The sequence below is a fragment of the Chaetodon trifascialis genome, chromosome 9 (genome assembly GCF_039877785.1).
Source record: "Chaetodon trifascialis isolate fChaTrf1 chromosome 9, fChaTrf1.hap1, whole genome shotgun sequence".
Lineage (NCBI taxonomy): Eukaryota > Metazoa > Chordata > Actinopteri > Chaetodontiformes > Chaetodontidae > Chaetodon > Chaetodon trifascialis.
The window spans coordinates 18,336,457-18,363,880 of NC_092064.1; the positions used below are offsets into that span (position 1 = coordinate 18,336,457).

General features: G+C 43.5%; 2 protein-coding genes across 3 annotated transcripts in view; both read right to left on the reverse strand.

Annotated features, from left to right (window-relative positions):
• Window positions 1–407: 407 nt before the first annotated feature.
• On the reverse strand, window positions 408–8,239 carry mlf1 (myeloid leukemia factor 1). Of its 2 annotated transcripts, XM_070970561.1 has the most exons (8): window positions 8,074–8,209; window positions 6,741–6,903; window positions 3,313–3,357; window positions 2,284–2,367; window positions 2,039–2,167; window positions 1,528–1,687; window positions 1,170–1,308; window positions 434–987 (listed from the first exon to the last, which is right to left on the reverse strand). In XM_070970561.1, exons 1-8 carry the CDS (start codon window positions 8,121–8,123, stop codon window positions 927–929), a joined length of 831 nt encoding a protein of 276 aa, XP_070826662.1. In that variant the 5' UTR covers window positions 8,124–8,209; the 3' UTR covers window positions 434–926. The 2 variants fall into 2 exon arrangements, with proteins under 2 accessions (XP_070826663.1, XP_070826662.1); XM_070970562.1 differs by lacking the exon at window positions 3,313–3,357 and having other exon boundaries at window positions 408–987; window positions 8,074–8,239.
• Window positions 8,240–9,312: 1,073 nt separating this feature from the next.
• The window catches only part of rsrc1 (arginine/serine-rich coiled-coil 1), a 109,072-nt gene continuing 90,960 nt past the window's right edge, over window positions 9,313–27,424 (reverse strand). Inside the window, exons 8-10 of the mRNA XM_070970672.1 lie at window positions 14,732–14,838; window positions 11,760–11,867; window positions 9,313–9,657 (exon numbers count right to left, since the gene is read on the reverse strand). Of these exons, the coding sequence (XP_070826773.1) occupies window positions 9,565–9,657; window positions 11,760–11,867; window positions 14,732–14,838 (308 nt within the window). The 3' untranslated portion in view covers window positions 9,313–9,564. The remainder of the gene's footprint in view (window positions 9,658–11,759; window positions 11,868–14,731; window positions 14,839–27,424) is intronic.

The window sequence follows — 27,424 nt, forward strand, 5'->3', positions numbered from 1 at the left end:
AAAAGAAGTGTTGATATAGTGGGACAACAGAACAGTAGCTTAGAAACACCCTGGGAATTTAAAGAATGGACTTTTTTGAGGGTTGGAGATGTTGCTAAGGGATTGCAGTTACTGATTGCTGACACGTGGATCCTTAGTCATAAGCCTCTCGATTCCTTGCTATCTGTAAGCTGAAACTGAGGGATTAATGAAGTCTGATAGACAAGCACGTGAGAGGGGAGCCTGGTGGGCTTGCAGCTGTGTTACATCTCAGAACAATCTGAGCTGCTGACAAGTGCTTAGATCCAAAAATACTAGCCCGGGTCACAACCAAACAGGCACAACGAGAGGTTCGTCACAATACGCGCTCGCTCACACTGTGTAGACTCTCTGCAGGCCCACAGCCGCACACAGACAGAGAACAGGTTGCTGTTCGTATTTTCACATTTTTATTTTCAGGCAATAATCTGCATTGACGCAGAACCTATTTTTAAAGCTTGAAAAAATATACAAGAACAAAGCTAGAATCATTGAGAATAATCCAAACATTGTCGAGACATTGTGCTACCCAGCAGAGTTTATCCAATGAAAAACAAGAGACACCAAAAGTAACATATAAAAAGGGAAGAGTATTATCTTTTCTTTTTACAAAGATTACAGCAGATAAAATACATATATCTAGAGCATCAGCACCAGACAATATAATTACAAAATGACAATTTGGACATTTTGAAGTGCATTAGTGGATCTCAAACCGCCAATAAGCCAACATGTTGTGAAAATGACACTGAGAAACAGATGATGTCAGCAGAATACCTTACATAGAGCCAATTTTATTCATCTGATGTAACATGATAGAAATGATTGCTCTCTGGTGGTTCATGTGTAAGTACTGTATGCATGTAATTTAATGTATGCATGACTTTAATAAGCACACAGACATGTTTTTACTGCTTTGTTGAGGCTTTTACTTTGCTTTTACCCTCAGCTTCTTTTTTTGATTGGTCCCTGTGGAAAAACAAGTAAAAACACAGATAAATTCACTGCAGTATTATCACATGATAATATACTTATAAAGCGTACTGTATGTATCTGCTATCAGTGTCTCCCACTTGTTTGTCATTTGACCCTGAACTGCAGATTCTGGCCTGTCTTCAATAACACACGGGGTCTGAGCACGTAATACTGACCTGTGGGCCTGCTCAGAGCTGGTGAGGGCTGCCCTGTGAACACCGCGGTGTCGGGGTCCCTCCAGGGAAGACATGGGGCCAGACGGGTGAAAACTGGACACCTTCTGCTGCCACTCAACGTCAAATGACTGTGCTTCAGCTGGGGGTGGAGGATCAGGTTCATGTTAGGCAACATTCAGTCTGGGGACAGTGGTATTTACAGTGGAACAATGTTCAACTTAGTTTATAAAAACACATACACGTTTGATCTGACCGCATTCTACTTGACTGTGTCACAGACATCGAAGAAGTGCTGCGGTCCTAAAACTATGGCTGTGTTTCACTTCTAAATAAATACGCACATCTCACTTCAACATACATTCATCCATATTCTCAAAGTCCTGGCTGAGCTCCTTCTCTCCCGTTTTCTTGTTGTATTTCTTCTCAACGACATGTCCCCTGTCCTGGATGTGGTGACCGATGGCCATCTTCTCCAGACCGCTCTCAGAGTCTTTAAGTGCTCGCCGGGTCTCCTTGATCTGGTGGTAAAACGGTGATTAAACCCACAAGTCAAACACGAGTGCAGCTAATAATAGTCTTAACGGCTGTATTCCATTTAGGAGTGCCAGTTCCAGGTATTGTGCTTGTAAGGATGACCGAAATGATTTCTGGCACATCTTAATGGAACACAGCCATCAAGTGCCATTGGGAGAGTCTGCTTACGGTAATGCTGTCGCACGAAAGGGCCAGCGGGAAGTTATGACCACGATCACTCAGGAATGACAGACTGAATCCTCTACAGACACATTTACTTCTCTGGGCTCAACGTACTGAACTCTGCTCTAATGTACTGTGATATCATGGAGTAACACGTGTGATGGGGTACTTACCCCTCCAGGGGCACGGCGTGTCGATGAACTCGCCTGGAAGACCTTAGGAGGCTCGTTTCCAACCTTTGAATATGTCATGACTGATGAGGAGCTGAATGAGTGGGTGTTTGGGTCTGTGGACATATTCTCCTGAAACACACAAACACGGTACATTAAGCAGCTGCACTTCAAGCACCACAGCGGTTTGAGAAGGCAGCATAACAAAAAGTAAAGAGGACACAGACTCATGGCATGAATGAACTCACAAAGTTTCTGTGCATCTCCTCCATACTGTTTCTCATGCTGGTCATCATGTTGTCAAACATGCTGAAAGGGTTCCTCATCAAGTCCTGTACAAACACAGAAGGAGAAGAACAACCGAAGGCCAGAAGGGTTCAATGGCTGGGCTCGTATGTTACACGCTCACGGGGCATTATCAGCTCGTAAACGACTCGGCCGTGTGTACAAACATACATTCACGGAGCACAGTCTGCTATATGTGTCCCCCATGTGTGCCATATGGGACAATGTAACTAGGACATTCACATTTTATCACTTCACAGTATATGACCTAGTGCAGCAACGTTCGTAACACAACTAAGTCCAGCATGCGCATAAGAATGCTATTTCTGTCTTTATTTAGGCTTTACAGAGAACTTAAACTTCCGTGCATGTTCACATGTATTTTCATATTTGAAAAAATAAGAATAAATAAAGTTTCTGTGTACACCATTCAAATGGGTCAAGCATGTCAAACAAACAATGAGATCCCATCAACCACCAAGCACTTAAAATCTGTTCACATCAGACATGTTGATATTTTTTGACGAGGCAGCCAGAAAATGTTCTTTTTCTTATTAAAATGGGCCCACGCCTGAAACGGATACATCACCAGCCTTGTACGACAGACGTCATTAAAACAGAGTCAGAGCAACAGGGGGGATGATGTTGCAGTTAAGAACAGCACATATAGATTTTGCAAACCTCAGAAAGCACCCCACTGGTCAGTCCACAATGCTGGTCACAGTGTTTCCACAATAATTATTTTGTGTAGCAGGGGTGTACCAACAGGTTAATTATTTGTGGGATGCATTCAAAATAGTCCCTAAATTGACATCCTGTTACACAGTATGTAGATCAGTCGTCTTGTATTTGGAGTGACTGCAGAGGAAACACTGTGACCACTTCACTGACCACTTTTAGTCAATAAGTAATGGGCAGTTATAGAGCATGCACAGCCAGGACGAGTTTATATGAGAAACGCACATGATTGAACAGGAGAGGACTCTACTGACCGTGCTATCAATACTGCCAAAGGGCAACAATGAGCGGCTCATATCCTGAGGATTCAAACAATATCAGTTTAGCAAGATAGCATGGCTTGGCATTATAGCATGGTATACACACACACACACACACACACACACAACATGGAGGCTTTTTGCATGTATGATGAGGTTGTTGGCAGTAAGCATTTAGGGAGTCTTCGGTCACTAAGCCCTTGACACAGCTACACAGAGCCCTCCCTGTGGCCTTATGCACAACCCTTCAAGACTGTGAACCCTCTAGCAATGCATGCACCAAGGAGTGACAGGCCAGTGAGGAGGGGGCAGCCTGCAGCCAGACACTGTGTTCTCTGGGCCAAAACCGCAGGTGTTTATGACCCCACGGCCCCGGATAAGCATCTCAACAGTCATCGCTATGTGTGTGTGATGCGTAGGGGTATTGTGTGTAATCAGTGGGGTGTTGAATGACTTGTGTTCCATGTGTAATTGGGTCGCATTGCCAGAGATTAACGTGGGTTTAACACTGAAACTGAGCTTCATTCTAGGAAGGCTGCAGTGGGCTGGACGGACCAGCCAGGACAGGGATCTAACATGGGGGCAAAGAGTCCAAGGCTGCTCTCTCAGCTCTTTTCAAATGTCAAGCTTATGTAAAACTCTCCTGACCAGTATCTATGAAGCCTCACAGCCAATTTTATCCCAGAGTGGCATGTATGAACTAATAAATGCCACTTACATATCTGCCAGCATTATATTTAGACTGGGGTTGAGCAGAGGAGAGACTGAGGGTGCAAAATAAGGAAGGTACACCCAATGGTCCTTAACACATTATTTTAGGCGGTCTGGATAACTGCAGATTGACATTCTCTTTTCTACCTCTCTCTCTGATACTGGACCTGCCACTGTGTCCTCTGAGACGGCTGCTCCTGTTCCTGGGGGAGCTATGAGTTACACCACAGGGAACATGTACTGTAGATATGCTTCAAGCTTAAAAGGCAAAGAGAGGTTGTGCTGCAAACGCACACTACCAGGAAGGGGTGCATCGCCAGGGAGTTAGAGACATGTTGTTAAATTTGTTCTCTTAAAAGATCACAGAGAAGATGAGGAGGTACCTAATCTAATTGTGGTGACTGTGATGTTTTTAAAGCGGTTGTAGGTGAATGAGCGGTGTAGGAACTGCTTAATTTCACATTGCCAAACTTTACTTCTCACTTTATTTTGGCAGACTGTCAGAGTGGGAGGAAAATCTGGCTTAAAGGGTATAAATCTACAACAAAGACAACATCAGCTCCACCTATGCTTGTTGCCACCTTTTGCCAGTGCTAGCACTACCAGTCTTAGTACAAACCACAGAATCAAAGAAAGTACATCCAATTTATAATGATGCTTGATTGTCATTTGACAGTACTTTTATAAACAAGTGCTCAGATGAATGAGTACTTTGAAAGGTGATATGAACCAGGCAGTGGATTTTGGCAAGAGACTGGGAAATGTGAGGACTCAGAGCAGCCTTGGAAGGTAAGACAGGACTTATTCTCCCATTGGGAATCGAATGCTTAGTAAGCTAATACAAGAAGTGCAAGCCTTCCAGCATTATGTGTCCAATAAGTGTGTGTTTATTTGCATGCCAGCGTGTCTGTGTTATTTTGCATGCTGTGACTGCGCAGAACTGTGCTTGTGAGCATGTTTCAATACTGTATGTGGGTGTGTTTATGTATGTATTTCTGTGTGCACATTTGTGCCTGTGATATTGGAGAGCAGTATGAGAGTGAGCTGTCTGTCATCTTGCTGCTAATGCACCAGCACTGCCAAGGCACGTTCTGCCAAACAGATGGACCAAAAGAGCAACAATGAGAAAACAGAGGGTCCATGACATCCGTACACATGCCTTTACCAAGCCAACAGCTCAACACCAGAGCTTCTGCCCCCTGACCCCTACTGGGCACCACAAGACTGCTCCTTATCTTCTCATAAATGAGTGTGGGAGTGAGAGAACCAAGTTCTGTGATAAAAAGCGTGGATCCTGTTAGTAATTCAGTTAACTTTAATTGCATGTATCTTCATATACATTAGGTATATTGCTCACAACAGTTAAATCAGTCTAGTGATTGAGAGGCTAACAAAATAATTTTTCTTTCAAAGTGCAAAGACCTCACACCGGCATCTCATTTCCAACTCTCCGTGTATGCATCAAGAAAAACAGTTAACTGCTTTTGCTGCCACTTGTGATCCAGAACTTTCCACTTGTTTCAAGCTTTTTGTCCTTAATTATCTTAATGAGCTTTTACACCTTCTCACTGACATCTTATTACTTTATTATTAGTCCTGAGTAACTTAATGCTTGAAACTAGAATTTCCAGAATGATCAAGCTGTTTGATCAACACTGACAAATGCAAAACTGCTTTGTCAAAGTTGCTTTTGAGAGCTGTTTTTCCACTGAAGTTGACAAAAAGTGTATTGGATTAGAATGACATACCTTTATTGGCATAATGTTAATAAAGAGAAAGCAGGTTGCTGGCTATTGAAGCTAGGCTTCTGATGAAAGTCATTAACAAGGATAAATATACAAGCTCTCATGAGGTAGTGGGATTAGAGCAGGTGGCAGGGACTAAGTTTGACTAGCAGGGATATATAAGCAGTACAAGGGCTGATTTGATTTGGGAAAGGTTAACGGGTGCAAAACATGGCAGACCAAATCCATCCCGCTGCCTGCCTCCCTGCATTTTCATTGCAATGCTGTACAAATATGTTCCAGAGCAAACAATTCGTCCATGAGTGCTCTCCAAAAGGCCACAGCTTTTACAGTCTTATCCAGTATCAAAGTGTACAAAATCAAAGATATCTACAGAGACAGTTATACTTGAAGACAAACTACACTTTAACGTGAACATGACAACTAGGCCAACTGGAATGAAATCAAAATAAACTGTTATTTTCAGCAGCAGCTCACCTCAGCACAGCAAATTCTCTGGGGTCGTATTGGTTTGAGTGTTAAAGGAGTCTGTGCATGTATTTGCAAGAAAGCAGTGTGTCAGTGGAACAATGCACTATAAATAGGGCTCCTGAGGGCTAGATATAACTGTCCAGAGAGGCCAAGGGGGTTGCCCTTCCACTAAACCAGAGATTCACATGGCCCCCATACTTCAGTGAGTGGTGCTCCAGTTACGCTGCCAGTGGCCAGCTTCCACCATAACTTTAGTAAACTTAGCACCCATGAGCAGTGACCAGAGAGGGTCATAAGGCCTAACTGTATGGGCAATCTGCTGAACCAGGGGTTTCATCCTTGGTCCCACATAGACCCAAATAATATTTATGTACGCTAATCAGTCACACATCTGTAGATACATATGGACACTGTAATAGAGCTTTGTTGCCTATTAGTTGAGTCCACAAGTGGACAAATTGTAAAAGGAGTGCTTCTTGAAATGCATGTTCTCACCCGGTGTTCATCCCTCAGCGCCACGGATGAGATGGGGTGCTGCGCCACGTCACAACCACGGCCTCTCCCGTCCATTATACTGGACATAAAGGGCCCGCCGAATGGCTCAGAGAAGCTACGCATCATCTGCCGCATATGTTCCCTGTGAGCCTGGAAATGATCCCTGTGGCAGAAGAAGAAGTAAAGACAAAATGAATCTCAGCACTCACTGAGGTGGTCTGCAAGCCACGATAAAGTTTCCAGGAGTTTCCCTACAACACATAATGTACCCCTATATTAAGGCCCTTCTATCACCTATGCCAGCTTGGAACGCAGTACAGATAAATTCTTCAATGAACACACAGTGAAACACGAAGCACCCCTAAAATAATTCCAGCCACCCTCACTCTCCCCTCAGGTCGGGTCAAGTGTGGTCACACTAACTCAGCAGGTGTTCACTCATGAAGTAAGCCAAAGTAACGGTACTTACTAATAACTGTCACTAAAAACTGTACTTCTGTACACCCCCCGATATTTTTAATCTACAGCTCTACAGCTTATTTTCAAAGACATAAAGTTAACTCCATAAAAATCAGTTCGTCCCAGCAGTCCACTCCATCTTTTACAACAGCTCTTGCTAGGCAACAATTTCACTACACAATAGCAGAAATGGCTACGTGTAATTTAGCTAGCTATATCATAAAAATTATTGGTGTGATGTAAGTTGACCAAAGTACAACTTTGCTCAATGAAGAGTGGAAGTGACAGTTAACAAGATGTTCATCTTAGTTATGTGTAGGAAGTCACATTTTATTATTTTATTGACTCCTAATCTAACATTCGTGTGCTAACGATAAACAAACATGTTAAGAATGGTGGACACACTCAAGCTATGCGTAATACGTCAACGTCTCTTTTTAATTAATTTATTAAGTTATTAGTTAGTTATTGTATTATTATTATTATTATTATTATTATTAAGGTATTATTAAGTTAATTATTGTGTAATTATTAAATGTGGAATTAAATGTTAACGTTACTTCTTTTGACAGTGACTCGCTCGTACATTTAACGTTAGCCTAGCTAAAAACATGCAAAAATTAGTTTGTGGGCATCCTTTGGAGTTTGATAATTTTGTTTGAGTTTTTCTATACATTGTCCTGAAATCTTTCTTGACTGGGAAATAGCACCTCAAATGCATTTTATTATCAGTTACGGCGATAAACTGCTTTTGCTGTGTAATGCATTTGAAACGTCGCATTTTGAGAACAAACAAATGTTAGCAGCCAAAACATTCAAACAGTCAACGCTGTAACGTTAATAGGGTTAATACAAATTTAGTTTAGCTACTCACGACACGAAGAACGGATCCTCATCAAACTCCCTGAGGTTACGGTGGGACATTTCCACGGAATTTCAAGCTGTAAAGAAAAATCTAAATAAAGACTTTTCAAGAAATAATCCGCTCCGCCGCAGGTGTCCCTGCTCCACCGCTCCACCGCTCCGCGTCAGTGATATTAAGGAGGAGGACTCAGAACCAAACTCACGCTGATGACAGCCACGTGACGTCAATCCGGCTCTCCGATTGGCTGGTTATTCGGAGCTTCGAGCTGGACCCATCAGGCTGTATGTTGTGGCTGGCTGCCATGACAACACTCTATTTCTTTAAAAGTCAAAATTGATCTTTCTTGTGTATGTCACCAGAAAATCAGCCGTGTGCTTATCTCACTCACCCTCACAGGGGCTGTGCAACCTCTATGCAGCTACTCATACTAATTAAGAACTGCAGAAATATCAATGGATGTTAAGATGAGGGGGGAATCTCTAGGATTAAATGACTAGACTTTTGTTTCTGAGTTGATTGGGTAATTTGAGGGTGTGAAGACATGCGGGACATCCACTTGACACATGAGGAGGGCTTCCACGCAAATTTCACACATTCACATAGCAAAGCTTAATGTGTGTGCTTGCCTTAGCGAATCATTTTGTACATTCTCATTTACGATTTCATTACAACACAGACTATTTGGGGGGTACGGGAGTCACACACCATGTCCCAGACACAGTATAGATTTACCATCTGGCTCGTCCACAAATAGGCCTGACGGTGGACTGTATGCTGCCTTTAATCCCTGCTCAAACAGGGGCACAACATTGAATAAACATAAATCACAGATAAGCATTTATATTCAAGAGAAGACAAAAGTTTAGGGACGGCGAGAAGATGTTTATGCCAGTCTTATTTCAATCATGATGCACACCAAAGAGATAAGGTTACCTCAGGATGAGTCAGGCTGCTTTATGGCGGGGTGACTCATTTATCTGTATTTACATGAAGATACTGCTGCTATCTTATATTAAAAACACAAGTGTCACAAGCTTTTGGTGAAGGAGATGCTGTTTCTGCCTGTTTCTTTATCAACATCATTCACCCACAAAACACACACACACACACAAAAAAAACCCCCACACCCGGCTTTATTTACCGAGCTCATGACAAAAAACAAAATGTGTCAAATGCTACATGTGCATGGTAAAACAGATCACCTTATCTGACTGTAAGACCTTCCTTCATTAAAAATATGAAGCCAAATAAAGAACAGCATATTGTTTAATTGAATTACATTAACATTAACAAAATAATCAGCACATCAGCACCAAAAACTGTTCATTTGCTTAAGTTCTCACAAGTTTCTATATCAGGTAAGAGATATTAGTGGAACAGTAAAGTAAGAAAGATTGTCATGTCCTAAAACAAGACAGACACAGTAAGGTGGTGTTTGAGACTAAAAGCAACTGAAACATTCTACGAAACAAGAAGGATCTTCTGGGTTTCTGGCGTCCTTTAGGTCACAGGACTTCCCATGAGCCTCTCCTGTCGCAGCGAGATCAGTCTGTTGAGCCACAGCTCCTCGGCCTTCTCCTTGTCCATGAACAACTGCAGGACAGCGTAGAGAGGACGCGTTAGTGAGCAGACAGATAAAGTCACAGATAAGATCAGGGACCACAACACTACTTTTTCTTTAATTCCACCACCTGTCTAAATAAAGGTACGCAAACATGTAATTACAGGTATCCACGCATGACTACACCTTATGTACTTTCACATATCAAGTATTTTTCCCCAATTAATGGACCTAAGGACAGAGATTTCCACATGTTGTCCAGATGTTGTATGCTCTTCGGTGTCATGGTGGCATAAGTGGTAACACAGTCGCCTCACAGCTAGAAGGTCCCGGTTCAAATCCACCTGTGGGCGCCTGTGGCGTGTCCTCCACCATGCCTTTGGTGCCTGCTGCTCAAGGAAAAAGGGGCATGTTGCATGCTCTCCCTGTGTTCACCCAGGGTATCCTCCTTTAAAAACCCCCACTAAAAACATGCAAGAAGATCACCACCTGACCAACGGTGACAAGAAGGAACCAGGATGGGTTAAAAGTGGAGGAAGCAATTTCACCGAAGCATGGCATGTGCATGTAATGTTGTTGTGTGCACCGAAGAGTTGTGTTGTGTGGGTGATTAATAAAGGAATCTCAATCTTCATCTTTAAAAAAGTGACCAACACTGGGGGAATTCATTAGCCACCTCAACACATATGACCAAAATCTCATATCCCGATACAGACTGCAGTGCTATGGCCGCTCAGTCCTTACCAAAACATCTCACATGAAGAATGTGACAGAAATGAATAAGGTATGTTTGTGACGAAGTTCCTGAGCATGGCAAAGAGGTGTCAGTGCTGCACACGGACACCCGTATGACCTCAGTGTGGGCTTACAGTGATGCTGCTCGAACACTAGAGGGAAGGCTGTGGTATCTTGCACGTCATAACAGTCTTTTCTGTCTACTAACTTCAGTATGAACACGAGGAGAAAAAAAACTGTATTTTACAACATACAGCTCATCTAGTTCAGAGGGCCTAGCAGTGTGTTAGCCTGGTGACAGAAAAAGGCCTCCACATGTGACTTTTATTCCTCGCAGTACATCACCAGCAGCAATGATATTGATTGTAAGGAGGCTATAAAACTGCTGCTGCAAGTGTCTGATGAATGAAGGCATCTGTTTATTAGTAAGTAACATAATGACTATGCGGCTGAGAGGCAAGGCACCGAGGCATAGGGAGAAATTGGAAGATGATTTCTATATTCACTGTGCGTTTGTGTGAGAGTTAATGTTGACATGCCGGCTATGTGTACATACTGTACATCTGTGTGATGATGTGTGTCTGTTATTATGCAGATTGTAGAGCAACCCCAGCCACGTCAATCCTTCATTCCTACAGCTACGCTGCTTACAGCGGCACCGCATGTTATCTGTGTGTTAGATTCAACACCAGTGAGTTCTTGTCTGTCGGCCCTGCGCTGGTGTCATGGTGCTAATGAGGCTGTGTGTGTAGGATGACAGTATCTGGGCTGGGCTAATGGGACTCATCTGTTCTAATTGGAAGTGGATCTGGAGCTGAAGCTGAGGCCAGGGCCCGCCTGGGGCATATTGCTACCATACATCAGCCTGTCTGAGGGTGTGTATGTGTGTGCATTTCAGCTGGGGGGTGTTGTGTGTGTGTGTGTATTTGAAGGGGTTATCTGCATACGTCAGGGCATAACTTCATTTCCCCAGTGGAGATAGATGACTGGGAAGCCCCAGAGAGCATTATTGGAGTTTAAAGTTCCCTCTCGTTTTTCATCATTGGTCTGCAAGCAGGGGAAGAGGTGATGTTAGGAGGCTATAATCTACTATACCGCAGTGTCCCGTACTGTACGAAGCACAGTGTCAGGATATGCAGGAATGGTGTAATGCAGGTGGTGGTGTAAGTAGCAGCAGGAGCATTAAAAAAAAAAGTTTACAAAGTATGTTCACCAATCAATAAGAGTCACACTCATAAAAACAAGATGGTAGCAAAAGATGAAATGACAGGAAGTGAAATCAACTTTAGCTGAGTCGGAGGACTGGAAGTTGCTTTGTTGGGTGTTAAAAAGTATGTTTTACAGGACTTCATGACAACTTAGCTGTGAGCGGAAGTTCGCCTTGTGTGTGTGAACTTACGCTAGGATGAGCGAGCGTGTCAGTGTCACTGTAGACGATGGAGATTGGAAGAGTGATGTCTTGAGGATCTGCCCTATCGGACTCCTGCTTCACCCCAGCCGGCTCCGTCTGAACTCACAGAAATACGCAAAACATGCAAAAACGTGTCACTCTCACACTAAAATGAGCACATTCAAACATCTAAACAGGCACCAAAAGACATGCTGATGCAGAAATCTGATTAAATATCAGCATATAAATGGTAGACGCAATTAATAAAATGTGAAATTAAAATGTTCAAAAAGAATATGATAGCCAAACTAACAACAGTATTAATATATACACACAAAGTACATACAAAGCAAAAATAAAGGGATGCACTACTCAGCCTACAAAATGTGTCTAACTACAAATAGCTAAAGAAATTTCCTGTTGGTATAAAACATAGTATATATTTAGTATTTCTGTAAACTAACATACACGCACAATGCAATACAACATTTGTCCAGCAGATGGCAGTGAAAGTCTGGCTAATGCAACAAGCCTCTGGGAAGCAGTGCATTGACAGTAATCAGCTTGTATCCTCAATCTAATTCTTTCGTCTCATCTATCTGTGCATGTGTTCCTCCTCACCTATCCTTAAATGTTCCGTAAGCGAGTTTGATTGTGTTAAACCAGCAGCTGGAGTGTGAGCGGGTGTGTAAACAGTTCGAGGAATACGCTTTATGACACCTCAGCTTGGTCATCCGTACCGCAACACTGGATGCAAAGGAAGCGCGCCTTCCCCTTTCTTTACCACTGAGAAGGACTTAAAGTAAAGATGAAGCCTCTCTGTCCCCCTCATGTTGCTGCGAGTCCAAGCCGATTGAAGAAAATATGTTTTAAAAGGCTTCTTCCTCCATCCCTGGAGGTATCACTTAAAACTATAATAAGCCACATATTTGGAAGGATGGCTTGTTCTCCTTGTACTTGATGAAGAAGAAATCTCAAAATTAATACTTTGCCAAGTGCATTCATGTTTCAAACACTCCGAAAACCTGCCCCAGAGCAAATGTTTACCCAGTTGGAAAGATCTATTTAAAATTCATTTGGCAGGATACAAAAAGTGAGCGAGATATAAAACACACAGACTAATAAGTGTGGTGATGTGCCAAATATCAGACAGTTTCACTGGTCATCACAATTCTTGGCAATAACACACTGAATATACATTTTTCTAATGAATGCAGCTTGTTGGCACAACTTAGTTTAAAAGGGTTTAATTAATCATCAGTCTCATTAAATGGGAAATAACCCAATAATATGTGTTCTAGGGTAGTCAGACAATGTGCATTATCTTCAGCCATCATTCTCTTCATGGCAGCCACAAATATGTTATAGCACACTAAAAGACTATGAAATCCTCCCAAATACAGAAGAATAGTCTGGATATCTTTAGTAGTATTTGGCAGATGATCAACAATTAAAACAAGTGGCTCTATGTTGAACTTTTCCACGTACTGTGTCTTGGTACACACACGGCACATACATTAATCAATCATTTTTTAAAGCACACATACCAAATATAGACTTTTTACAGATTCTTCAATGTTTCTCAGCCTCTGATATGTCACTCTTTGACACAGCATCCAAGCTACTTTTCAATATACTTTCATGCTAGTTTTTCTCCTGAACTGAGTGAAGGCATACTTGACAACTGCTGTTGTTACATTTTGAAACTTAAATACTGCCCAGTGACCCAACTAATTCATTTAAATTTTGTTGACGTCAACGATGCTAATGCTAGTAAATTTACCTTATTTGCTAGCGAAGGTTCCTCCTTCCTGCATTTATTTATTTATTTATTTATTTATTTATGCATTTTTACTGATGCTTCTGTTACACTATCCCCTTTGCTGTGCAGCACTGCAAATATCCTTGCTGTGGAATTAATAAAGCATTATCTTATCTTATCTTATTTTAATAGTCCGCCTTAACTGACATCTGTCTGACAAGTTAGATCAGAATTTGATTCATGCTCATATCTTATGTGGAAACGCTCATACTAAAGTACAGGATAAATGTCTAGATAAGAAAAAGACCCTTTGTGGTAAGAGGTTCTTTGATTTGGGGGGCCAGAACCCCGGAGTTCCTTATTGAACCTTTCTTACAAGAGAATTTGAAAGCATGTGAGGACAATTCTCAGAAAGCAACTGATGGAAATATTGCAGAACTGTATCCCGTTGTTTTTTTGTACTTCAAATTATTTCTCCTTCAGAATAAAAAAAAAGTCCTTCTCTACTTTTCTACATTAGGTTTTGAGAGGTGATTTTACAGTACGAATCAAATTTTATATCCATGTGAGAACAGACCTGACATGTAATTTTTTCATAAAGGAGATCCACATGTGAACAATGAAAGCTGCTACCAAGCTGGGTGGTTGAACCTGTTTAAGTTACAGGCTCAATATGTGAAAGGGGCATTATACTGGAAGGTAGAGTGCACCGTGCATGTGCAATCTGTGCAGTCGGCCCAGGCCAGGGCTGTCCAAGCCGCAGCCCCATGGGTCATGACCTTTGTCAGACTCAGCAGGATGTGTCCCAAATGTCTGCGCAGGTTTGCTGTCACATGTTGTCGCCTACCTTTTCAAAACAGCCATGAGCCCCAACAAATCTAATTCCTGCTCCTTCAGAGACATTTCGATAATGACTTCTGTGTTTTGTCTGCATGTGCACAACCAGAGGGGGGAGAGAAAGAGACAGAGAGAGGAAGACAGAGGATGGCTGTTGCCTGCTGTGGCTTTTGTGTGGGTGCTGCCGCTTTGGAGGGGGTGAACAGTGGAGCGTCTGATGAAACCGTCTCAGGTCGGAACAAACGGCGCTGAATGAATGTTTGATTTGGTCTGGGCTGTCTCAGGACAGACGGCACAGTGTTGCAGAGGTAAATTCAATAAGAGACAGAGTGAAAAGGTAGCGAGAGTGAGGGGTAGGGAGAGAAAGAGAGACAGAACGCACCTTTATATCATCCCTGGATGATTTGAAAGCCTGAGGAACAAAGGAATCACTCTCGATGGCCTCAATGTCCTTTATCCTTCGCACTTGCTCCTCCAGAGAAGTTCCCTCTGAAACACATGTTACACAGAAGGAAGGCTATGAACAAAAGCACACACACATGTCCAAAAACACACACACACGTGAACAGACACACAAACAGGGTCAGCCATCCCTTGTCAATCTCTGGAAAGAACCACATTTCATTTGGACTGAGCTTAGTTGATTGTATGTTATCTCTCTGTATAACGCTCTTTGACACATACAATACGGAATATCTGATATTCCCGTATTTTAATCCTGGCCTCCATGAAAAAGGACTCTTGCTTAGCCAAGGGCATAGAGCTGCAACAAAAGGCAAGATAACAAGATAATAGCCAGACAGTGAATTAGACTCAGATAATGCATTCTAAAATAATCAAAATATGAACACAAACTCACTGCAATGGAATTTCATTATGGAGACTAAATGCGATTAGGTTTCATACAGTTTTCATGTATCAGAAAGCATTTCGCTTTGGCTCGTCCAATCAAACAAAAAGACAGAAAGGGTTTCCAGTAAATTACTCTTGGATATAAACACATCAGGATTCTGCATATCAGATAATAAGAATTCAAGAGCAGTCGTCGTAGCGTAGGAGGGCAAAAAATAGGTGTGCCAGGAAAGTTAGCAACAGGGAAAAAAAAAAGAAAAGAGAGTCTGAATGCTCCCATTATTCTCTGGCTGTCAATCTTTCCACTGATCAGTCAATATTCATCCCTCTCTCCCCCATCCATCCGTCCTCTCCTGCACTCTCCCATCTCTCTATCTGTCAATCCAACAGACATCCATGTTTCTCTGCTCCACTCATGTAGGCTGTGTCATGAAAACAAGTACACACACACACACACACACACACACACACACACACACACACACACACACACACACACACACACACACACACACACACACACACACACACACACACACACACACACACACACACTCAAGGAACATCAGGATATAGTTACTCCCACATGTACACGTGTGTTTGCAAACTTACATACTTTGCACTCACACTTGTGGCTGCCATTAATATGTACACACACACACACACACACACACACACACACGTACATACAATTGGAGCTAATAGCAGGAATTAATTCAATCCATTAGCAGCTACAGAAAGGGTGTCACAACAGATCTTCATGGCCCTGGTGTTTAATGAATAAATGAATATTTGTTCCGGCTTTCACAGCAAAGCATCGCACGCTATCTCGCACGCACACACACATATAAGCACACGCAGGCACGCATACACCCCATTATAGTTCATAATAGCACTCAAACAAACTGGGTTTTGATTTAAATGCACTGCAGAATTGGACAACTGAGTGACAAGTGGAATTAAGCCTTCCTATATGACAGACTATCAGCTTGTCATCCTGTGCGGGAAGATGTGAGCAGAGACGCATTGCACAGCGGCTCCAAAAATAGTCATTACCTTGACTGGGCTGCTAAATGAAGTCTGAACACTGGCCCAATATCCTCCTGGCGACTGTGGCCTGTCCTTCACACCACCATCACCACTGCTCGCTGCTCAGCTGCATGAGCGTGCATAAGCTCGAGTGAAAACTAACGCCTGTGACTGGCCGACAATTAATTCAGCACAAAAAATTCCCTTTTTCAATTACCCCCTCTCTGATCTTCCTTTGAGCATAAATGCCTTACATAAAGCACTACCACGCAAAAAGCCACACTGGCTATGTATGCACACACACATACAAACACACACACACAACCCATATCTGCTCGCATCTCCTTGGCAGGCCCGTCTGTTGCTGGGCTTTCCGTGTGCGCTGGAGGAATCCATTAAGACCTCAGACTTTTTGACAAACACATTATTAGTAGATAAAATGACTTCCATATGCTGTTTGTCAGATGTCAGCGGGAAAAGATATGTATTTCATGAGAAAATCAAAAATAATGGACTTTGAGTGCGGGCCTTGCGAGCTTAGAGGCAGACAAAAATCAATACTCTTGCTGGGCGAGCGCACTCTGCAGCTCGGAGAGGTCAAAGTTGATATTTAATATTGACACATTATCCGGCAAATTAATTTAACAGGTCGACTCAATTGTCACCGCATTAGGGACGTTTCCCTGTCAGTGATGAGAGGAGGATGAAGTGAAAGCTGAGAGAGAGAGAGGAGGCAGAGAGGAAACAGAAACAAAAGAAGACACAATTAAACGCACAGTATGTACAGCTTTAAATTAGGTTAATGGTGGCTCTCTAAGACATTTATCACTTGATACTGAAATGCATTACAAGCGCTACTGCAAACCAGGAAATGGAATCAAACTCTGCAGATCAGAATAATGGATCGTGACTGAGCAACGGCTGTTAACATGTCCTTTACACCCATGCATGTGAGTGCGTGCACGTATATAAAAGGGAGTCAGAAAACTCACTTGCCATCTCATTACTGAAATTAGTTGGAGAGACTGCGCTGCTGATGAGTGGCTCAAAATCAATAGGCTATTGTTCCCTCTAAATAGCTGTTTGTCCACTTCATTGATTAAGACCAGAAGACGGGAGAGAAAATCAAACCAGCCAATGAAAACAGATTTCAGCTCATCTCCCTCAGCCTTGAAGATGAGGCTGTTACACAGCAGGTGCACTTCCCCACCAGAAGAGGGAGCTGTTCAACAACACATGTATACATAGGAGCCGAGGCCTTGGGCTATGGCAGCGATGTCTTTGTAAACTTGACTTTGGTCTACAGTTTGTCAATCAAGAGCAGCCGAGCTGAATATATTGCTGCTGCTGATTAATTCCAGTAATTGAGTGCACTAGCGTGCCAGCTAAATTACCGCAGCTCTTGTTGTTGTGGGGAGAAAAATAAATAAAAAGGAAAACTAACTGCTTGTTTTATTGAGGTCTCACAAATTGCAGAAAATCTTTGACGGTGTTTTAGAATTATACAGCAAACAGTGAGCTTATAGGCTTTTAATGAATGCACTAAAACTGAACAGGCCTTAACAAAGAAAGGGCAAACTGTGCGGCTGCATTTACGGTGGGTAGTGCGACTTCAGCATCGCAAGTGCAAGACTCGTGGGGTCTCGCCAAGTCAGGAAAAAATGTTACTCCATTTTAATTTGGCTAGTTTAATCAAAAACAGAATATTTTTCAAGAGAGATTCAAACGCAGGAAGATTTGTCTTCAATTTTAGATATTTTTTCCAATATCTTTCTCTTTGTGTCTCTGCAAGCATCACAGTCTACTGCAAGCCCAGCCACGACCCAAACCCCAGTTCTGAGGATAAACATTTATCCAAGTTTTGGAACCGATGGCCGGTTTTCACATGTGCACGCACACGCTCACACACAGCAACATCACTTGGTTTCCCAGGTTTCAATAATGTGCCCTCCCCTCCTCTGCACCCCCCACCCCCACCTCTCTCCTTGCACCGCAGCAAAGATGTGTAATTCAATGCTCAATTTAGGCCCGTCTCAGTGGAGATTTTTTTGCCTGCTAATTGATAGAAATTAAGCCATTAATCAAGCCACTAGCCATCATTCAACCCAGGGAAGATGAATACAAACTTTCATAATAACCACCTTCCCCATTTTAGCCCTCATTAGCATTAATTTTTAATGTAATTATGCTATTCTTTTACACTGAGCTCATAAATTACTGCTCTTTTGTTGCTGGCTGGCCTTGTAAAATCCAAAGTAATGCTTTGTAGTCTGATCTTTAAGGCAATTACTGGCTTCTTCACTCTTTTATCTCCCTGCATTTCCAATAACCTGCTCTCTAATGATTTATCTCCGCTGTACCCCCCCACACCCCCCCCATCCCCTTCCCCGCTCTTTCTCTCTCTGCACCAGCGGCCAACTGCCCCGCTGCCAGCCTCCGCCTCCAATCCCCCATCCGCCCACATTCTCCCCATCTCTTTGCAGCAGCCCCAGATACATCAGGGATGCACACAAACACATGCACGGATGCTTGCCTCCACCAAGTTAAGTGTATTAACACACGTGTATGAGTGTATTCAATGTGTGTGCGTGTGCTGTAACTTTGTTTACTATCTCCTTCAGTCATTTTCCAGCTCGCCCTTCATTAGTGAATATCCAGCTCCAGCAATGGCGACAACACCAGGGGAATGCCAAGGTAAGAGACTGGCGCTCCATCTCTCTCTCTCTGTCTCTCTTTCTCTCTCTCTCGGCTGGTCTCCTGTGGGTCTTACCTGTAGGCTAGCTGCTCTTGTTTATGTAACCCCTGAGCTGGGTAAACACACACACACAATGAACACACACTGCACACACACAGGCACACACTCGCAGTGCTTGGCATCAAACAGCTGAGTTAAGCTTAGCAGGGCTGTATGCTAGGGGCGATAGAGGGGCTCCGGTCTGGCCCCGTTCTGAGCAGCAGCATCCTAGATGCATCAAAGTCTTTACCGTACGATTCTCCAGGCCCAAACAAACAGGCTGCTCCAACGCATGCCTGGGAATTGGACTGAACAACAACCGAAAAAAAATGAAACAATAGGTTACTTATTAAAATCCGACTGATGAAATTTCATTATCAGCACCAACGACTCTCCGTGAGACATTTTGCTTCGCGGATGAGGATTTCCATTAGACTGACACTAAAACAAATAAATTAAGAAAATGTGCCTGTGTAATGTGTCTGCTTGGTGTCTGGGAATGCTGCTGCTAATGAGATATTTGGTTGATATGACAGAGAAGTTGAAGCCTGTCCTGTTCAGGCCCAGAACCATCGAGTCAGACTTATTGCTCTACTTCTGCACAGGAAGCCAGACAGCCAACTCAGGTTATTCACAAGGTGTGTGACGTGGGCCTTGGTTAGGTAATACTTTTAGACTGTATTGATTAGGGGCCGCTGACAGGTTCTGATGTTAGCCCTGGAAATGCATCAAGTGGCTAATGAGCAGCTATTAGGCCCATCGATTTGCTGATTTCAATTGATAGCTAGCAGGGCAAAGCTGCACGTCAATATTTGCATAACTAATACCCTGCAGCTTTAGGCACTGAAAAATGAGACCTCAATGAGCGAGGGAGACCGACAAGAAAGAGAGAGATGCATTCAGAGAGAGGCGGAAAGGAGATGAGGATAACGAGAGCAGACAAACACAGATCAGAAAAGTAAAGAGAAACCTGGACCATCAAACAAACCACCGGGAGTTTCCTCTCCTCTGCACAGATCTGTAGGTCGTCTGTAAGGCAGCAAACCACCGATGGCGACATTGCAACAATGACAAGACGTGACGCTGATGCCTGTCTGACGCCTGTGGCTGCCGGGGGTCAGCCGGTCACACGAAATGAAGGGAAATTCTGAAAGGCTGAGCCAGATGTCCCAAGTGCGTCCCCAAGGAGTATGCACATATGTATGTATGTGTTTGTAAGTGCGCGTGTGAGCAGGGAGATGTCCAGTGACAGAGCAGGTGGCCAAGCCAGCCTAATGCGCGTTCCCACGAGACCACACACACATAATAATACGCACAGTCACTCATATACTACCCGCATCCCCGCACCCACTCACCAAAAAAGCCACATGTCTCCATAACCCGTGTCTCCCAACAATGCACCGTCAACCACAAACACATACACAGGCCATGTGATCCCCTGTGGTGCTCACCTTGTTATCACAGTGTCAACCGGTCTCTGTGGAGTTTGCTATCCTGACGACTCCTGTCACTGTCATCAGAGGCCTGTCACGCATCACTAACACTCATTTGTCCCCCTAAAGCCTCTTATATTAATAGCCAGGTATAGGTTCTGTGGAACTTAAGGAGAATGCCGTACACGTTAAAACGGTCGTGCAGCCTGGAGCATTATTTGACCTTAGCAGATAATGGCATGTGATATGTTTATGTGATATCTATTTGGCATCAGGAAATGAAGAGCAGCTGGTGACTGAGTGGCAAACACACGCGCTCCTTCTAGTGTCTCCGAGTGATAGCGATCTCCCACTCTCCAGTCAATAAAGGTCTGAATGATGAATTAAAGACCCAAACAACCCGCTAATGACGGGATGACATGGCAGCCACGCGCCATGCTTGGCTATCTCCTTTCACATCTTTGCTCATCCCTCCCTACTCACCACTTCTCTCTCTTCTGTCATTCAACCACATTCTGCTCCTCTATCTGTCCTCCCCTCAACTGACCCTGGTTCAGCTCCTATACTCTCCCAGTTCGTACTGAAAAATAATCCTACTACAGAAATCAAATGCATATGTTTGAGCTTGAAATCTTAGGGAGGAACAATAGATTGGCCCGTCCATCCATCCATCCATCCATCCATCCATCCATCCATCCATCCATCCATCATGCACGATACCTGAAGCCACAGACTCTATTTATAAGAAACACATGTAATTGTTTGATTCTGCCATAAAGACTGCACTGACTGATCTAAAGGGTTGCTGCGTTATTTGTTTGTTTACATACCTGTCACACAAACCCCAGACATAACATATGAGACTTTGATGAGACATGTTTTTGGATGCTGGAGTCCTACTTTCAAATACAGTTTGCATTACAGCTCAAAAAAGGTAACATACAGCATTTACTTGTAATTGGCTCAGATGGAGAATTCATCAGGGCTGACATGTTTATTGTTGGCTTGTTGACATTGTACCTATCACTATCATGTGTATAAATAACGCACTCATTGCCATGCATTGAAGGGTCCACCTTTTCGGGAAACTAGTGCAAACAAAGTTTAAAAGCATCTACTGTATATTTACTGCATATAAGTCAGCTATTTATCTGAAATCCTAGCTAAGACCTGACTGCTCCTGCTGACCCGACTGCACAGTGCTAACTGCAAACATGGAGGTTATAACCAAAACCAGGTGGCTGTGTTTCTCCCCTGTGTGTGTGTGTGTGTGTGTGTGTGTGTGTGTGTGTGTGTGTGTGTGTGTGTGTGTGTGTGTGTGTGTGTGTGTGTGTGTGTGTGTGTGTGTGTGTGTGTGTGTGTGTGTGCGCACGAAGGAGAGAAAGAGAGCAGTATGAGTGTTAGCCGATGTCCTGCGCCTGGGCAGCATCACAGAATCTCATTAAATAGTGAAGCTTTCACAGGCTGAGTGGTGAGATCTTCAAGATCACAGCCACTTTCTCTGTCGACCGGCTTGAAAGGGGGACTGGTGGCATTCCAAACATTTTGTATTAAATTTTGTTTCCTTATATCCTATCAAATACTCTGCGAGTAAGAAGTCCTGCTTTGGTTAATCTTGTTATTTCAGACATTTTAAAGGTTTTCTTTTAAAGAAATGTGAAGTCACTGAAAGCCCTTGCATTTGCAGTATTACGAATTAGGGGTCTGTGGCGACATCCCAGGGAGCGATCACAAGCGGTGCACAGCTAGTAATAAGTTTTATATCGCCCAGCAGTGGTTGGCCTGCCAGAGAGGACAGGAAAAGACTCGCTCTTCAACTCACTTGTGTGTGAAACAGCATTTTTTCCACTGTCTACTAACACTGTGAGTAAATAGTTGCTATGGCCAAACAAAGAAAAGATCACAACTACAGCTGATGACGCTTCAAAAGCAGGCAAACTGACGGACGTCACACAAGCTGGATTGTCACTTTAAGGAGACACTTATTGGCTACAGCTGGTTTGACACACTTTCCACACACAGAGAAGGCTAAAGGGCAGCTTGGATTTACTGTACAGCATGAGAGGCTTTGAAAGATGATGGAGAAGCGTTGTAAAAATACACTAGAACACAGATGAGGGAACATGTACCTTAAACTCTGCCTCTCCAAACTGTTCAGTAATACAATAATCTGTCAGTGAGACTCAAGGAGCTCTTTATCAAGCACAGCGCTGTTTCAGTGTGATTAGAATACAGAGTCCTGCCCTGCCCTTTAACAGAAATAACACGCATTTGACTGCATTAACGTGACGTTAAACTAGGCTGTGCATGTGTGTGCGCAGGAGAGAAAAGTGCAGTGGTCGCCATTTTTTCAATCCCAGGCTGGTCAGCAGCTCTTTTATGAACAACTCTATAATTAGAGAAACACCACGCAGCTAATTACTTAATTGGAGCAAGGTCTTTAAAATGAAAATGATGTAATCTGAATCCAGGAAACGGGCTCGATTTTCACATGCACCAATACGTACACGTCAACACACAAACAGGCGCGCACGCACACGCCTCGTGACCTACAGTCTTCTTGACATGAAGCCATCAAGCAACCAACTCTTTGCCCTTAGTTGGGCTGTAATTGATTCTCCCTTTCACTCTGCTGGCTCCTGACCTGACAGGGTGTGTGTGTGTGTGTGTGTGTGTGTGTGTGTGTGTGTGTGTGTGTGTGTGTGTGTGTGTGAGAGAGAGAGAGAGAGAGGAAAAGGGACTGAAAGGCTGAGAGTCTCCTGTTTGTGTGGTCTGCTACAAACTATATTAGTAAAGGTCATGGCTGTGTGCGTGCGTGCATGTGTGTGTGTGTCTGAGTAATAATTAATTAGGCAAATGCCCCCCACCTCCTCGTCTTCTGACCTCAGTTGTAGACTAATAACCTTGGCACTGTGTAATATATTGCCCTCCGTTTCTTCTGTTGCATTCTGCCTTATTGGAGGGACTTGTGTAAAATAACAAAACGAGTGTGACATCATCATTTGCATGTAAATCCAAAACTCCTCACTGTAAATTATTTTCCTTCATGGCCCAAATTACAGGACAGAAATGCACAAACAGTTGTGTGACTATAATGTCCAGTCTGCGCTGATGTGTTTGATTTCTGTCACCCGTGCTGGAGTGCGAGAGAGAGGGTGAGTCCGCCCAGTTCATCCAACTCGCACAAGTGGCAATAATCTGATGTACTCAAGTATGACACAGCAGTTGATTAATACAAATTCAGCTGAGGAACAGCATCTATTTTGAACACTGCAGGTTTGAGTTTGTGATGGATGCACAACGCTTATGTCAGTGTGCATTATTGATTTTTTTACTTTTTAGTTGTTGCTCCCTGTTTGCTGACAGTACGACAATAAGCTCAGCAAAGTGTTGGTAATTGTATGTAGTTGTAGTACAATACCTTGACTACACAGTGTTGTGCTACCAAAGCCCCACAGTGCACACATATCTCTCCCAAAACACACACACGGGGGACCCTCATGCCACCTCACTTCAAGCATTCAAACAACACAACCGTCACACACTCCATATTTCACAAAAAGAGCCACAAAAGCCCCCCCCCCTTTGCACACATACTCTTTAGTGACCTCTGATGTCTAATGACAAACCTTGTAGGGGCCACCACATGGCCACAGCCACCCAGGATGCCAGCACTTTGACCTGCAACAGTCTGCGGGTGTGTCTAATCACAGCAGTCTGACCACCCTGTGAGACCGCACCGAGAACACGACTGCTGTGCATGATCATGTCTAGACTGACGCGTGCATGCATGTGTGTGTGTGTGCGTGTGAGTCACTTTACGTCACTAGGAACGCTTTCTTTCAGAGCGGCAAACCACTGCTCTACCTTTAAACTCCTAATAGTTAGGCTGCGCTACCATGGCTGAAATAGTGACCCTGAACATTTAACTACATTCAGTTTTCAGAATTGTTAAATACAACATGGATTTTGAGCATTTATTGAAAAAATTAACTTGCAGAAAAGTGAAAATATATTTTTCCAACTTGAATCAACACAGATTTTCCCGTTCAATACCTAATATCCAACAAATTTGCGTGACACTACCTGAAACAGAGTGGATGAGAAATCCAGAAAACACAACTCCAGCGAGCTTGCTGAACGTACATCTGCCTCCTGGTAGCAGGTTAATTGATAAGGGTGACCCAAGAAACGATTACCAATCACAGAGGGTAAAAGGGTGCTGTCAATCATGTCCGCTTGACCTGAGTGAACACAGGCTGGAGGCCTGTATGGTCAATTTCTGTGTAATCTACCCTATGGCAGAGATAGCCTGGCTGCTATCGAGTCAAACATGTGATTCCATAGATATCCGTATAGAAATGATTATGCTATAGGCCCCATAGCTGCAGAAGTGACAGCCACACAGTAGCCGGGCAGCATCAGCATCCCATTACCCCGGGACAACAAAGGGTCATGCAGGGTTAGCAGAATTCAGCATGCGCCTCCACTCGTTCACAGGACCAGCAGGACAGGAGGTCACCTAATCACACTGCCGGGCCATCTCCAAGGGCGGAGAGGGGAAGCAAGGGGGGGGCAAAAAAAAAAATCAACTTTAAATTTGCCGTGATGAAAAATCAATAAAGCAGTAATTGCTTGGCTTATCACCGTGCAATGAAACAAATTGAGAGGAGAAGGAAGGCAAGGAGAGGGCTGGCGTCCATGCTGCACGCCAGGGCTTTTTTGGCTGCAGCATGTGGAGAGAGAGAGAGAGAGAGAGAGAGAGAGAGAGAGAGAGAGAGAGAGAGAGAGAGAGAGAGAGAGAGAGAGAGAGAGAGGAGTTTGGGCTTCAGTGGGCCAAGGCAAGGAAAAAAGGTCTCCTCGTGATAATTAAATCTTCTCACACTGATTTTCTGCCAAATTTATTTCCCCAGGGACCATAACTCTGATTCAGTGCTTACAAGCCTTGCATAACTAATCATTTCAACGTGGGGGGAACCACAAACCTGAATGAATAGGGAGGAGAGAGGAGAAAATAAAAAAGAGAGATGGCTAGACTGAATGTGTGGCACTATTCATCTCTAAATCAATCATTATTTCGGCAGGACAAAAATGGGAAATAAGTGTGGAACGCTCTTCTGTGAGATTCTGTCTGAAACAGGCCTTTAAAGCGGAGGTGTAATTGATTGTCACTGTGCTCTCTTTTACACTTGCGCTGCAGTGCTATACGGGCAGAAACAATCTTTTAATTCCTGGAACAAATAGAACCCATAAAGCCAATGAAGTGTCGGCTCAATATTCCTCTGACTGTTCCTGGCATGATTGTGTTGAACATAATAACACAACAAATAAGGCCATTTATCTGAAGTAACGACAGGAGATGAGGCTAACTCCACTAATCAATACCAAATCGATACAAACCAGATTTTCTTACATCAAAATCACTGAGACAGATCTTCCTTCAGCGCAGAGTGCACAACAGCAATACAGAGCCTCCCCAGAGCCCGGCGGTAGATCATATGGCCGGTGGGGAGAACACAGCTTAAAAAAAAGTATGACGCTCTACCCTGAGAGAGGATGCTGGGAACTATAATTATAGCTTGGTATGATTCAGACGCTCTACTTATTGAATCCTCATGTTTTAGTTAATGTGATGAGATCATGGACACAAGATCACTCGTGTTTACCAGCAGATGAATTTCACCGCTTGTCCTTCAAGTGGCAGCCCGCGCAGCGCCGACGCTGCTCGGCAAGGTAGCGTGGCACGCTGCACCATGGCCTCGGTAATTAAAACATTTAAAGCAGAGCCAGCCCCCCAGTGCTCCCGGGGTGTGATATGGGGGTCACGCGCCTGTAGATTCTAATTTGCGCACCATTTGTATTCATGACAGGCACGTGCTAAATATTTAACAGCAGCCCGGCAGGAGTTTTGTATTGTTAGGCTTTCCAGGTCAAATAATTTGATTTCAAGGCAGATTACATTAAGCGTCAATGTCCAAGCCACCACTCTCACTTGCCTCTCATTTCCTGTCTTTTATTACAGCCGAGATAGGCCAGAACTGAAGGGATATGGCTTTGGATTATACAAGAGCTTGTTATCCGTGGATTAGTTATTATTTTCAATTAGAAAAGGGATCACATCATTTATTACGGACACACGCACACACGCACACACCCACACCGGTGTTGCACACAGAGCGGAAATTTTAGCTGACTGACAAATTGTTTAGTAGGGCATGTAATCACCTCTAACAAGAGAAATATTATTTCAAACAAATGACGGTGCAGGCACCCTTAATGATATTTCACTTGTATTGATTGTCTTAGACGGAGGCCTCCTCCAGCTGTTACAGATGTGTATTCACTCTTATTACTTTATGTTGAACGAGTAAAGCTAAGAACCAAATCCGGATATTTTCCGTTTCAGCCAAGGCCCTGCGGTGATTGACAACAGGGCTAGTTAAACGGTGATGAGGCATTAATGGATGCTAGGTCGAGGAAGTGAATCGGGGGAGGCGGCAAGCGGGAGGAGGCCTGCGGCTGAATATTTAATGGTCATATAATTCCTGAACACAGACACACACAGACAGGTACACACCCAACCCGTGACCTGTCCTACACACCGCGTAATTAGGGAAACAGTCCTTTCGTTTAACTGCCCAAAGAGCAAACTGTAGGTATATACTCCCCTAATGATATGGGTTAAAGAGCTATTATACGTCTCATTAAAATATATGATCTCCCAATCTGGTGGTGGTTTTGAGGTAATGGGGACAGAGCAGCATAAGGGCTAAGATACCATCCGCAGGCTAAACAGGCTAGCGTCCAATCCATATCTACATAAGTCTGTATGTCGGAGAGTGGCTGCACAGATGAAAAGATGTTTCACAGCACCCAAATCTCACTGGTTGGCGGTGTTCAGTGTGTGTGTTCGGGCCTTTTGAAGCAGCATGCGAGTTTGTGGGAGTGAATTGGGGTTATCAAGCATTTGACACCAATTTTTATGCCAACCGGCTGGCGTGTTGCCTTCCTCTTTACTTCTGCTGGA

Coding starts and splice junctions, on each gene's coding strand:
- mlf1 (XM_070970561.1), bottom strand. CDS start 8,123: ATGTCCCACCGTAACCTCAGGGAGTTTGATGAGGATCCGTTCTTCGTG. Junction 3,358..6,740: donor CGCTGAGGGATGAACACCGG/GTGAGAACATGC, acceptor TTGAATCCTCAG/GATATGAGCCGCTCATTGTT. Junction 988..1,169: donor AGCTCTGAGCAGGCCCACAG/GTCAGTATTACG, acceptor GTTTTTCCACAG/GGACCAATCAAAAAAAGAAG.